At 41.0% G+C, this 13,356-nt stretch overlaps 1 protein-coding gene across 10 annotated transcripts in view; it reads left to right on the top strand.

Moving 5' to 3' along the window:
• Positions 1-13,356, top strand: part of GREB1 (growth regulating estrogen receptor binding 1) — a 175,708-nt gene that overhangs the window by 120,813 nt on the left and 41,539 nt on the right. For 9 of the 10 annotated variants that reach the window (XM_073335996.1, XM_073336002.1, XM_073335994.1 and 6 more), the window contains 9 exons: positions 594-719; positions 2,820-2,942; positions 3,621-3,758; positions 5,846-6,031; positions 6,791-7,141; positions 7,912-8,040; positions 11,713-11,838; positions 12,314-12,511; positions 12,607-12,787. In XM_073335996.1, the coding sequence (XP_073192097.1) occupies positions 594-719; positions 2,820-2,942; positions 3,621-3,758; positions 5,846-6,031; positions 6,791-7,141; positions 7,912-8,040; positions 11,713-11,838; positions 12,314-12,511; positions 12,607-12,787 (1,558 nt within the window). The remainder of the gene's footprint in view (positions 1-593; positions 720-2,819; positions 2,943-3,620; positions 3,759-5,845; positions 6,032-6,790; positions 7,142-7,911; positions 8,041-11,712; positions 11,839-12,313; positions 12,512-12,606; positions 12,788-13,356) is intronic. The other variant, XM_073336003.1, reaches the window with a different exon arrangement.

Genomic DNA, 13,356 nt, shown 5'->3' with positions numbered 1-13,356 from the left:
TTAAACAGCTGAGATTTGGAAACCTGGTGTCTATTGAGAACAAACCATTAATCCCCCTAGGACATCACTGATGTATATATATTTTCAAAAGATGAATGTAGAAAAAGTAAAAGTAATTATAAACAGAGTTAGGGTTAGTCAAATCTACCTATTTATTAATGTGACACTGTCAACTCCTGATAAATAAAAAGATGTTTGGAAAAAAATGTAAACTCAAAATTTTGCTTGATACAATTGATACAATGCTAGATTCTTTTCATTAAGGCCCGTTCCTGCAATGAGCTTCCCATGGAAGCAGGTGTCTTCATGCTATTGGGCTGAACATGTGGATCTGATTGCAGGATTGGGGCCTCATCCACATGTAAACCCCAAGTAACTCCAGTGAAGTCGGTGGAGTTCCACTAGTGTAAAACTGATATGAGATCCAAATTGGCCCACTGTGTTCAGTGCTGTAAACACAATGAGGGGTTCCTCAGCTGATGTAAATTCTCCTACCTCCATTGAAATCAGAGACCAATTGATCAGTTCATTACACCATCTGAGGAAATGCCTCTCTAATAATTTATTTAAAATAACTTCTTTTTTTGTGGCAGGCATAATATCTGATCATCTCCCATCAACAGCAGCATTAGGTTCAACTGTTTACAATGGCAAAGATTCTCCCAAACAACAGCTGGTGAAAAATAACCTGACAGCTCTGACAAGACCATCAGTCTTAGGTACCTTTGAACTTTGTGTTTAACCGATCTAAATTGTATATTCTGATTTGGTTACCTGAGGAGAAATCGAAGTATTCTATTTGGCATAAATTCATCTGTTCCTGGATCAGAATATTCCCCTAAGAGTCATTGTGTTAATAAAATCTCTTGTTCCTTATTAACTTTCAAGGTGTGTTGTATGTATTTTCTGACACGGCTTCTGTAGAAGTCAGAACAGTAATTTATTATTTTTTTTACTTCATTTTACTCTTATTTTAGTTTGAAAAGAAAGCAGCCTTTATTCAGCATCCAGACTCTTGGAAGGATTTGTCTGTGTCGGTTTCTTATAGTCACTCCAGAACAGGTTTTATACATCAATTCAATGATCCAGGAAAGCTTTATTCTGACCATTCAGAAGCTACTTATCAAAGGATGCAGTCCACACTGGGAAATACCAGATTTTAAGACACTGTTCACATTACTCTTTGTTTAAATATTGTTTTTAAATGGTTCTCCAGGATGGTTCTGTCTGATCTGTGATTTCCAACCTTTTCTTCACGAGCACCATGGAGCCGCTGTTTGGGCAGGAAAACTCTGAATAGCCATATCATAGCCAAAGTCAGGTTATAGGTTAATTTTAGGTAATCTTCACTGAATTGCACTGGCAGTATGCCTCATCCTGGTTCAGTTTCTGTGCCCACTCAGTCCTTGACCACTTTGCCTCTCTAAGTGGATGGGCACTTGCTTATTAGAAAATGGACTGATCTCACCTTCTCATTTCACAAAGAAAACCATCAGATGTCAGTGAATTACATAATCCATGTGAGACCTGGCAGGATTTGGGGATTTGCAAAAAATAAATACATTATATTGATTTGCTCTTCTTGAAATTGTGCCTTCTGCTGTGGATTATGCTGGAAAGATAAGTAATTGAAAGTAGAACAAATGGCCATATATTGCCCTCATGTGGGGAAAATATAAAGGACAAAAGGCTATCTAGCTCTATGATGACTCTTCAAGTGAATAATTTTATTCCAGATCTGAAGGCATGCTAGTTCTGCACATATATTGTTTATTTTTGTATAGTATCTTTTACAAAGAAAATATAACCTTTCTTAATCTATAAGACTCAAACTCAGGTTTTGAAGTGTACATGGGAATAACCATTCTGTTGTCAAGATAGCCTTGACAGTGCAAATAGATGTACTGGTACCTTTGCATATTAAGGTAGGGCGAGATTAAGAGCTCAGTCCTGCAAGGTTCTGAGCAGAACCTAGAAAACTCTTAACACCCACTGGTCAGAAATACCAATTGGTAACAGTGCAAATTCACCATTCTGGAAAATTGCAGAAATGCCCAGGAAAACACAAGAAATCAAAGACCAGGAACTTCAGCAGAAATGTGGCTCAGCATGGTAATTGGTAGTACAAACCAAGGTGCAGGAGCCAGCTGTTGAGTCTCTTCAGCTGCCAACCTTGAATATCAGAGAAATAAAGCTGATAGCCAGTGTGGGGTGGCAAAAATAATGATGGTGGGTAATGTTTTCAACAGCTCCTAAGTACCATTATGTTTCAATGGGATTTAGATTCCTAACTCCCCGAATGTACTTTGGTAAATTTTATCCAATGTCTCCTAATTGCTAAATCTGCTCATTTTGAGTCTCGTATCTGGACATACAAGGAATAAAACTTATATGTTCTTGGCTTGCAGGGTAAGAACATATTAGTCAGTGCTATACTAGTACCATTTTCCCAGAACTCACAGTGCTGTAAAATAGATGAACTATGCTACAATAAAAACAAGGAGGACTTGTGGCACCTTAGAGACTTACAAATTTATTTGGACGTAAGCTTTCATAGGCTAAAACCCACTTCATCGGATGCAGTGAATCACAGGTCCCTGCTCTGGAGAGTTGAAATTATTAAGGTGTAACATAGCACAGTAAAATAAAGGTCATATACAGACTAGTGAGTCTGTGTGCATGTCTGATGCAATCTAGTAGAATAATTATAGGGCTGGTCTATGAAAAATCATATTGGGCTGTAATACGTGTGATTTAACAAGTTAAAATATTTCTCCATTTGCATATTAATAATTTTCTCATGTATTAATATTACCCAGGCACTTTAACAAATTCAGGGCCTCCTAAAAAGCGCCACAAAGGATGGTCTCCAGAGTCGCCATCATCTACTGAAACTTGGAACTTGCAGCCCAACCTGCAGACTCCAAATAGAAATAAAAATGGTAAATTGGCTGAATTGTTTTGTCTGAAAGATAATGAGTGAGGGGTGAGATTTCACAAGGTATTTAGGATCCTAAAGATCCACCGAGGTGCCTCAGATGATTTTCAAAAGTGCCTCAGCATCTAACTGCTCTTGAAATCAGTCTTGTAATCTACTAGCTTTCCTTAAAATAGTCTTTTTACCTCCTGTTGTGTGGAGTATGATTGCTGTCAAAAATGGGACACTGAAAAAAATGATACATTTTGGTGAATTTTAATTTCCCTCTCAATACCTAGATAGCAAGAACATTCCCCTGGAATCAGAATATCTGAATATGTTACTATAGTGGAAAAATGCAGATCATACATGTTTGCTGTTGATAAAGCCACGCCTGTCCATATTATTGAATTTGTGCCAGCATGTTGTTTTTCATGCTCATTTTGCAATCTTTAGACACGTGTGATACTCAAGGGCTTGGAAATGTAATTATTACTTCGAGGAAGCTAACATAATAAATATAGGCTTTATTAGGATTTCATGAGTCATTTGTTTTGTAATTGTAAAACGAATGGAACATTGATCTTGAATGCAGATGCTGGTTGGTGTTTAATACTCTTCATCAAGAAAAACAATGTTGTGAATTTATTTGCATCAATATGATTATTACTTGATTGTATTAACATTATGAATTAATTCTTAGATGTGGCAGGCCTATCGTGTTTGACACATTCTACTCTGGTGGGACCAGTCTCTTCTCCAATGGTGGGCTCTGGAGAACCAGTTTCTGTTCCTGATAACTTGCTGAAAATATGTAAAGCAAAACCAGTTATATTTAAAGGTACAAAACCTATCCATGTGTGTAAGAGACATGCAAAGATATGGGCCTGCTTTTAGAATTCAGGGAAGAAACTTTAAACACACTGGACACAGGCTTAAAGGCAATTTAATGTATTTGGAGAGCAAACTTATATAGCATTTTATATGTGCAAACATTAACTAATTAACTTGATAATTATAAGAAATAACCCAAAAACCCAACAAGTCACCCTCCCCCCCAAAACCCCTAAAACAAACGAACAAACAAACAAACAAACAAAAGCAAAGCTCCAAAGAGCTCAAGGTTGTAATCCTGCTGCCATGCAAATCAAATGCTTAATTCCCATTTACTACTATAGGAACAAGATTGGTCAACAATTAAGGAGTGTAAGGCCGTAAATTAGTGCATTGGCCTTTGTAGATTTAAATTTGTGATGGGTCCTCAGTGTTTACATCTCAGTCTAGACTAAAGTAGACCTTATCTACATCACAGTTCTATCAGGTACTTTAGGAACACCTGTAGTCTTTGTCTGGGTTGGGATGGGGGAAGTATTAGAAAGCATTGCAGCTTTGGTGCATTGTGAGGGACAGATATAAAGCTTGCACAGTGTGTTCATGTAAAACGCTGGCTAAGTAGTAGGGTATTATCTTTTTTGTAGAGCAGCCATGATACACCTAGGGCACATCTATACTGGAATAAAAGACTCATAGCATGGTAATGGCTGGCCCAGGTCAACTGACTTGGGCTTGTGCGGCTTGGGCTGCAGGACTAAAAATTATTGTGTAGATGTTCGGGCTTGGGCTGGAACCCGGGCTCTGGGACCTTACCCCCTTGCAGGGTCCCAGAGTTTGGGCTGCAGCGGGAGCCTGAATGTTTACATTGCAGTTAAACAGTCCCGTAGCTAGAGCCAGCTGACATGGGCCAGCTGCAGGTGTTTAATTGCTGTGTAGACATAGCCATAGAGCTAGGACACACCAGCTGGGATGCAAAATCTAGCACGCACCAGTGTGTCACACACTAACTGTCCATGTAGACCCAGCTGGCACACACTGAAAGTTCCCTAGTGTGCATTGATGCAATACTGTTTGAAATGGGACTACATCAGCACACACTGAGTGTGTGCAAGGGTCTGCACAGTAAGTGCACACTAGTGTGTTGCACACCCGCACTGTGTAGACAAGCCCTAAGTCAATGTGCAATACTCTTCTTCTCTCAGGGGCAGCTCATTCTGAGCATCTGAAATCAGCAGGAGTTCTGTTCTACATATGGAACTTCACTTTGTAACAACTCTGCTTCCGTGAGTAGGGCTAGAACCTAGGACTTTCAGCCTCTAAAATACGGGCGTCTACCACTTGAGCTACCTCCATTAGCTGGTAATCACCTTCATTTCTTATTCTCTATGTGGAACATTCTCAGTCCTTATATTTAAGGTGCTCAGTGGCTTGTGCCCAGCATATCTAGAAGATCGCCTAAAGTTCTGGGATGAAGACCTCTGCTCATCTGGTACAGGGGAACTAGGGTAAAGCTCATCTGTGCAGGTGATAGAGCTTTGTTGGAGGCTGATCTGAGACTGTGGAACGAACTCCCACAGGAACTAAGGACCATCACAAACCTCACCACATTCTGCTCCAAGTGCAAGGTGCACTTTGACTGGCCTTCTCTAACTAAACACAAAACAACATGTACCAAAAAACACGACAACCCCTCCCCCAGCAAAAACCAACCAAAGAGAAAACCGTACCAAAACAAACCACTCCACACACAGTTGTTCCCCTGGGATGAGGATGAGAGAATGAACCACAGCACACGTGACCGATGTTATTTACATTGCTTAGTGTGCTCCTGCAAGGCACTTGGCTTCTGTGGTGATGAGTGCAGTCTAGCAGCAATCTAGAATAGAAATAGTCATTATGGGTACACAACACAGGGAGCCAGGGTGTTACACATGACTTCACCTACTGCTTTTAATCTCTTTTGCTGACTCCCCCGAGCACTGAAATATTATTCAAGCTGTTACCATTTAAAGTGTTAGTAACCTGTTTGATGGCTGCATAGTGAATTATTCAATTAAGTTTATCTGACAAGTGCAAATATTGTTTATATTACAGGTCATGGGAACTTCCCTTATCTTTGTGGGAACCTTAATGACATTATAATCAGCCCTCTTTTGTACACCTGCTACAGAAATTCACAGTCCATATCTAGGGCTTATGAACAATATGGTGCCTCTACAATACAGCCTATTTCAGAGGAAATGCAGCTTTTACTAACCGTCTATTACCTTGTTCAACTAGGTGAGTTTTTTTTCACCTGTGTAGAATCTTGGACTAGAATTATTACATTTTGCCATTGGTGAGTAAAGACTAAGATTTCTTAGATGAGGTGCTTTTTAGATTAACTAAAGGAGCTCCTGCTGTAGTGAAAGAGCTGATTGCTGGGTCTTAAAAAATATAGGGCCAAATACTGAGGCGTGCTGAAATGAACCAGACCTCTGCTCTGTGTAGGAACCAAGGATGGAACAAAAGTGGCTATATGGCAGATTTGCTCATGCTGACTGTTAGGGCTGCTGGGGCCTGACTTTAAACTACGCTGAGGGTTGCTTTAACCTACACTGAGCATAACGTCTCTCCAACACTAGCCATGCCCTCCCTTCCCCACCAAGCCATGCTTTGATACACCCCGTACACTGGTGGGACTCTGGAAGAGTGAAGTGTAGAGTCGGCAGAGAGTGCTCTTAGTCAATTAGGGATTCCCCAGTGCTGAGGGAATGTTCTGCTCCCAGTTAGGGAAGCTTTACACGGTGATACAAAGGGCCTGCATTGTGGGACCAGAATCTGGTCCTAAATCTTTCATATGGGCAAAGGGCCTGATTCTGCTATAAACCATGTGTAACACCTGTGAAGACAGTGGAGTTGTGTGTGTAAAACCAGAGCAAAATCAGTTCTCAAAGGATTTTAATTTGCTATATTTTTCAGAGGGGAGGGGCTTTATTTTTAGGTCGACATCATTTGCAAGTGATTTATAATGGGCCTATAATGTTGATGTTTCTTTAGCTCCAGATCAGGTCCCTTTGATTGAGGATTTGGAACAGATATTCATGCGCTCGTGGCGGGAGTCGCACCTCTCTGAAATCCGTCAGTATCAACAGGCCATTCCACAGGGTTTCCCTCCGGTTCCCAGCCAGATTGCACCAATGACATCGGCCCAGCTTCCCTGGCTAGCTGGGCTGGCAGCCAGCTCTTGCAATGACAGCGTCCATATCATCGAGTGCAGTTACTCTCTGGCAGAGGGACTTTCAGAAATGTTTAAGCTGCTCATTGAAGGGAAGCTAGTGAAGACGAACTATGTGGTGATCATATGTGCTTGCAGAAACAGAGCATTAGATTCCTGCATTGCGGTAACAGGTGAGATCCCTAGCAAAAAATCTTGAGACAAACCTGGAAAACTCCATCATTTTCTGTTCTGAAAAGTTAGTTGGGTTAACTTGCTTGCATGCCCTTGCACACCCTTGCTTGTGTATGGGTGCCCTTACCCATGCTACTTGCTAACATGCGTTGCCTGTTGGTGGATGCAAAGGAGGGTTTTGTGCATGCACACCAGTGCATATGCAAATTTTGAGGTTGGGTCGAAGCCACATAGAAAATGTAGTTATGCAGTCCAGCTTCTGTGTTTGACTGGAATATCTCCACTAAAGAGAGGTTTGAGCATGTTCTCAGTTTCACAAGGATGTTCTTTCTTTGTGTTCTCCCAAAGACAGCTAAGTTCTATATAGGCTATGCTGATAATATTGGCAAGAATTCTTGGCACTCTACAGCTTTACTCAGAATAATGGGTTTGAATGTCTATGCAATAACTAAGATCTAAGGGTTCATTTTGAAAGCAGTATGGCTCGGATGAATGACCAGTCCAAGACTGTTTTCGTACAGTCTTTTCCATATATTGCTTTGGAAACATACTTCCCGAGACAAAAGACAAATAGAGGGGGAGCATAAGACTGTTTGGGGAGGTGGGAGAGAAAGATGCTGATTTCTGTTACTTTTGTTTTGGGGGAATATGCCTTTCGATAGGTATTGTTAGGGTTATTTTATAAATTAAGTAGAGAATTTTTATTTTAATTTGAACGGAATTCAAAATTGAAATTCAAATTAAAAAGAGCTTATTTTTTGTCTTTTAGGGAAGTACCAGGCACGAGTACTGTCTGAGAGCATGCTTACCCCAGCAGAGTATCAGAAAGAAGTTAACTATCAACTAGTTACTGGGAAAGTGGAAACATTGGGCTCTTTTTTTAGCACCCTTTGTCCAGGTACATAACATGCCATAAATAGACACAGTTCTAAGAGCCTGATCCTTGTAAGTCAGTGGGAATTGCAGGAGTTCATCACTTTTCAGGAACAGCGTATATAATAAGAATACGTACAAATGAGACAAGGAAGATCTGGGAAAGCACATTTGGTCTCTCCTTAAGAAATTCTCCTGGAATACGTCAGTTTATAAATGCCTATATTTGACTAAAAATGCATAAATGTATAGTTGTGTTCTATTTCTGACTGCGCAGGACAGACACATTGATGGGTGAATGTGTTTGATGCATGCACATAATTTCCGTTGATACCAATGAACATGCTCAGATTAAGAGGAGAATTTGAGTACTCCCCTTCCACACCTCAGCATGCACTCAATCCTGAGCCCTCTAAAATGAGAGAGAGAGTAGTACTGAGCCACCAGTAGGGCTGCTGATCATGGCTCCTTTCCACTTGCAATCCAGCAAGGTGAAGTAAACAGAGGGGTGCTGGTGCTGCAGGCCGGGGAGCTGGCAAGAACAGTGTGCCCAGCATACATCATGAGCAGAGCTGAGTGAATGCACTATAAGGTGGGTAGAAAGCTGGCTAGATTGTCGGGCTCAACGGGTAGTGATCAATGGCTCCATGTCTAGTTGGCAGCCGGTATCAAGTGGAGTGCCCCAAGGGTCGGTCCTGGGGCCGGTTTTGTTCAATATCTTCATAAATGATCTGGAGGATGGTGTGGATTGCACTCTCAGCAAATTTGCAGATGATACTAAACTGGGAGGAGTGGTAGATACGCTGGAGGGGAGGGATAGGATACAGAAGGACCTAGACAAATTGGAGGATTGGGCCAAAAGAAATCTGATGAGGTTCAATAAGGATAAGTGCAGGGTCCTGCACTTAGGACGGAAGAACCCAATGCACAGCTACAGACTAGGGACCGAATGGCTAGGCAGCAATTCTGCGGAAAAGGACCTAGGGGTGACAGTGGACGAGAAGCTGGATATGAGTCAGCAGTGTGCCCTTGTTGCCAAGAAGGCCAATGGCATTTTGGGATGTATAAGTAGGGGCATAGCGAGCAGATGGAGGGACGTGATCGTTCCCCTCTATTCGACATTGGTGAGGCCTCATCTGGAGTACTGTGTCCAGTTTTGGGCCCCACACTTCAAGAAGGATGTGGATAAATTGGAGAGAGTCCAGCGAAGGGCAACAAAAATGATTAGGGGACTGGAACACATGAGTTATGAGGAGAGGCTGAGGGAGCTGGGATTGTTTAGCCTGCAGAAGAGAAGAATGAGGGGGGATTTGATAGCTGCTTTCAACTACCTGAAAGGGGGTTCCAAAGAGGATGGCTCTAGACTGTTCTCCATGGTAGCAGATGACAGAACGAGGAGTAATGGTCTCAAGTTGCAGTGGGGGAGGTTTAGGTTGGATATTAGGAAAAACTTTTTCACTAGGAGGGTGTTGAAGCACTGGAATGCGTTACCTAGGGAGGTGGTAGAATCTACTTCCTTAGAGGTTTTTAAGGTCAGGCTTGACAAAGCCCTGGCTGGGATGATTTAACTGGGAATTGGTCCTGCTTCGAGCAGGGGGTTGGACTAGATGACCTTCTGGGGTCCCTTCCAACCCTGATATTCTATGATTCTATGAATGAGGGGTTTTGGTTTGGGGGTCTAACCAAAAAAAAAAAAGAAAAAAGGGTTTGAAATGAATTATTTTGGGTTTTGTCACTGAAACAAAAACCAAAAAAATAGCCAAACAAGCAAAACATAATTTTGGATTGAAAAACACTCAAAATGAAAAAAAAAACAACCCAAAATAAAATGGAATGGTTTTGGTTTTTCCTTTTGTTTCATTTTTGGAGGTTTTTCTCCTTTTTCTTTTTAAAAAATAAATATAGCTAAATTTCAAAATGTCATTTTGAAAGAAAAAGTCAAATATGTTTTGTTTCGAAATGTGTCAGAATGAACTGTTTTGACTTTTTTAAAAAAAGGGGGTTTTTTTGTTTGTTTTTTTTTTGGTCAAAACTATTTGCCAAATTTGACCTGAATTTGTGAATAGTTTCAGTGCCCAGAAAAATGCATTTTTTAGCAAATTTACTCTTTGCCAAAAAAGTTTCACCTAGTTCTAGTCATAAGCCATCAACTAACCATTTGAGAGTGATTATGTTTTCTTAGAACCATCGGACGCATTTCTATGTCGGTTGCTGCCTCTGCTCCCATTTTCTATTAAGTATGACTCTCACAAGCACTCAGGTGCTTCTTTTCCTTGGGCAGTAAGAGTAACTGAAAATCCTCCGAATAGCAGCCATGCACATCATGTTCACTCACTAGATTGCAGTTAAGAATCTAGAGCCTGATGCTGCTCAGTTCACTCCGGGTGTACTAATGTGTCTCTGCACAAGTGCTGAGCAAACTGAGCACTCAGTGCTAACGCTGTGTCCTGTATATCTTTCAACAAGACCGAACAGGTTGTAAGGAGGATCCTTATGTGGCTGGATATACCATGATATACAGTGGCACTATTCAGTAAAATATGTGTCTGTTTTCTGCATTATGCATTGCTAGAGAAGCCCATATTGCAGGCTTACATGGGCTGCAGAACTTGTTTCGTAAACATCACTTACTGGGATTTAGAAATCAAACTAAGTCTGCAGTGACTGAACTAAAAGTTTCAGAGTAACAGCCGTGTTAGTCTGTATTCGCAAAAAGAAAAGGAGTACTAGTGGCACCTTAGAGACTAACCAATTTATTTGAGCATGAGCTTCCGATGAAGTGAGCTGTAGCTCACGAAAGCTCATGCTCAAATAAATTGGTTAGTCTCTAAGGTGCCACAAGTACTCCTTTTCTTTGAACTAAAAGTAAGGTTTTATAAGCAATTCAGGTTTGCATTATATTTTATTTTATTTAACAAATAAATTACAATGCTATAAAAAGAGACCATATTTTAAGACATAAATCCAAGATGGCAGAGTTAAGATTGAGTGTACAACCTTACTTCTCTTGTGCTCCCTCGTTTCTGAGTATTCCATTTTTTAGTTTACTATGACTCTCTATCCAGTTGGCTACACTGCCTAAATAGGGAGGAAGGATGGACTATGGATAAAGCTCTAGACTGGGACTTTTAAGACCTGGGTTCTATTTCCAGTTGTGCTGCTGGATAACCTTGGACAAGTCACTTCACCACTCCCTGCCTCAGTTTCCCCATCTGTAAAGTGGGTTTAATGATACTGACACCCTTTGTTAAGCACATTCATATCTTCAGATGAAAAACACTGTATAAAAGAGCTAGGGATTGTCTGATTTTTTAAATTTAACATTGTATTAAGTCTTGTGCTTTGCAGGGAATCTTATCTAATTACATTCTTTTATTTTTAAACTTATCCCTTACACTATGGTTGGGACCTGCCTATCCCTTTCCTGTGGGATGATACAGATATATATTTGACCTGGGTTCTATTAACATAGGGCCTGGTTCTCTTGTCTCTTACATCCATTTTCTATTGGTGTAATTCCATTGACTTCAATGAGGTTAGTCCTGATTTACAATGATACAAGTGAGAGGAGAAACTGGCCCATAGTTTCTTTGCCCTGGGTGTTGGTTTGGTTCTGTTATGACTATGGGAACCATTCAGAGAAGAGTTTAATTGTGTACCATGGATACTAATATCCACTGTCCTTTCAATGTGGTAGATGGTGACATTGAGGTTCTGCTGGACAAGTTTTATCAAGAAAACCAAGGCCAGAGGTCTTCATCTCTTTCTACTTCAGTGAATAAGCCAACAGCATTGGATATAACTGGAGCAGCTGTGTGCACAAGTAAGTAATGAAGGTGTCTGAAGATGTAGCAGAGCAGAGTGTCTCTCCTTCAAGACAAACTAAGGCCATGATCCTGCAGTTGGATCTGTGTGGGCAGAGCCGTATCCCTTTGCAGAGTCCCAAACTCAGGTTAATAGAAACTCGTCTTGCTTTGGTCCTCCAGGTTTGCATGGATGGAAGTTCCACTTCCTTCCTGTGGATCTCCTAGTCTCTGGACGTTAAGGTCTGGACCTTAAACTGCAGCAGCTGAGCTTCAGCCCTGAGTAGTTTGAGATTCATAGGATTAAAAGAGGATGGTCCACAATTATGCAAATACCCAATTTCACAAAGGTTTCTTGGATGCCCCTTTAGTTTTCCTGAAAGCAGAGTCCTAACTCAATAAGCAAGCTACTTCAAAGACTGCCAGACTTTAGGGAGAGTTTGTATAAGATTAGACTGCAGTCATTCAGCTGAACAGATTTTTCCCTCTTTCCAGGTTATAATGTTGAGCGGCATCAGATTCGTCCATTCCAGCTAGCGGTGGCTCAGAAATTGCTGTCTCACGTTTGCTCAATTGCTGACTCCAGCACTCAAAATCTTGATTTGGGTTCCTTTGAGAAAGTTGATTTTCTGATTTGTGTTCCTCCATCTGAAGTCACCTATCAGCAGACACTGTTTCACCTCTGGCATTCAGGTGCTCATTATTAGCTAGCTTTATTTTATATATGTACAGGAAATTGTTAGCTGCATTTGGGTTTGGAAGGACTGACCCCTGTTCCATTTCTTTAGGTGTTTTATTAGAACTTGGCTTAGAAAAGGAGCAGCTTACAAAGCAGAGGATGGAACAGTATGTTGTGAAGCTGGATGCCGAGGCACAGACTAAATTTAAAGTCTTTTTGCAAAACTCTATGCAGAATCCACATACACTGTTTGTACTAATCCATGATCATGCACACTGGGATCTTGTGAGGTAAGAACAGCTTCATTCTTAGGCCATTTTTAGAGAGATTATTATTAATTATTGTTATTGTTTGTATTCTTGGATCATTGCTTCATCTATGTCACCCCCCCGTATGCATCCCTCCAGTGGCTTCCCCTTTCTATGCATCAAACATAAATGCTTCCTTTTAAGGCCCTTGGTGATCTAGCTGCACCCTGCCTATCATCTCTTATGCTTTATTGAGTCATCAATGCCAGCCTTCATTGTCCATCAGTTACATTTTCCCACAAGTACCTTCATGCATTCTTTCAGGCTATCCCTTATGTATTGGAGGAGCTCTGTGTAAATATGTGCAAAGGTACCACAATATCCACCTTCACATCTCTCCTTCAAATGCCCCTCTGCTGCAGTGCTGCAGAAACTCCACAGTGGCTGGGCAGTTGGTATGATGTGCTAGCTGCTTATTACTAGAGCAAGTTGGAAACTTTTCTGATGGCATGTTTTTTTCAGTTTAAAAATGCCAATTTTGTCAAAATCAAAATGTTCTGTGGTTTCTGCCAGGTCACCCACCCACACCCCCAGCTCCTGGGAGAACCCGG

The sequence above is a fragment of the Lepidochelys kempii genome, chromosome 3, assembly GCF_965140265.1.
Source record: "Lepidochelys kempii isolate rLepKem1 chromosome 3, rLepKem1.hap2, whole genome shotgun sequence".
Lineage (NCBI taxonomy): Eukaryota > Metazoa > Chordata > Testudines > Cheloniidae > Lepidochelys > Lepidochelys kempii.
The sequence above is the reverse complement of the archived record's forward strand: the minus strand, read 5'-3'. Positions and strand labels throughout refer to the sequence as shown.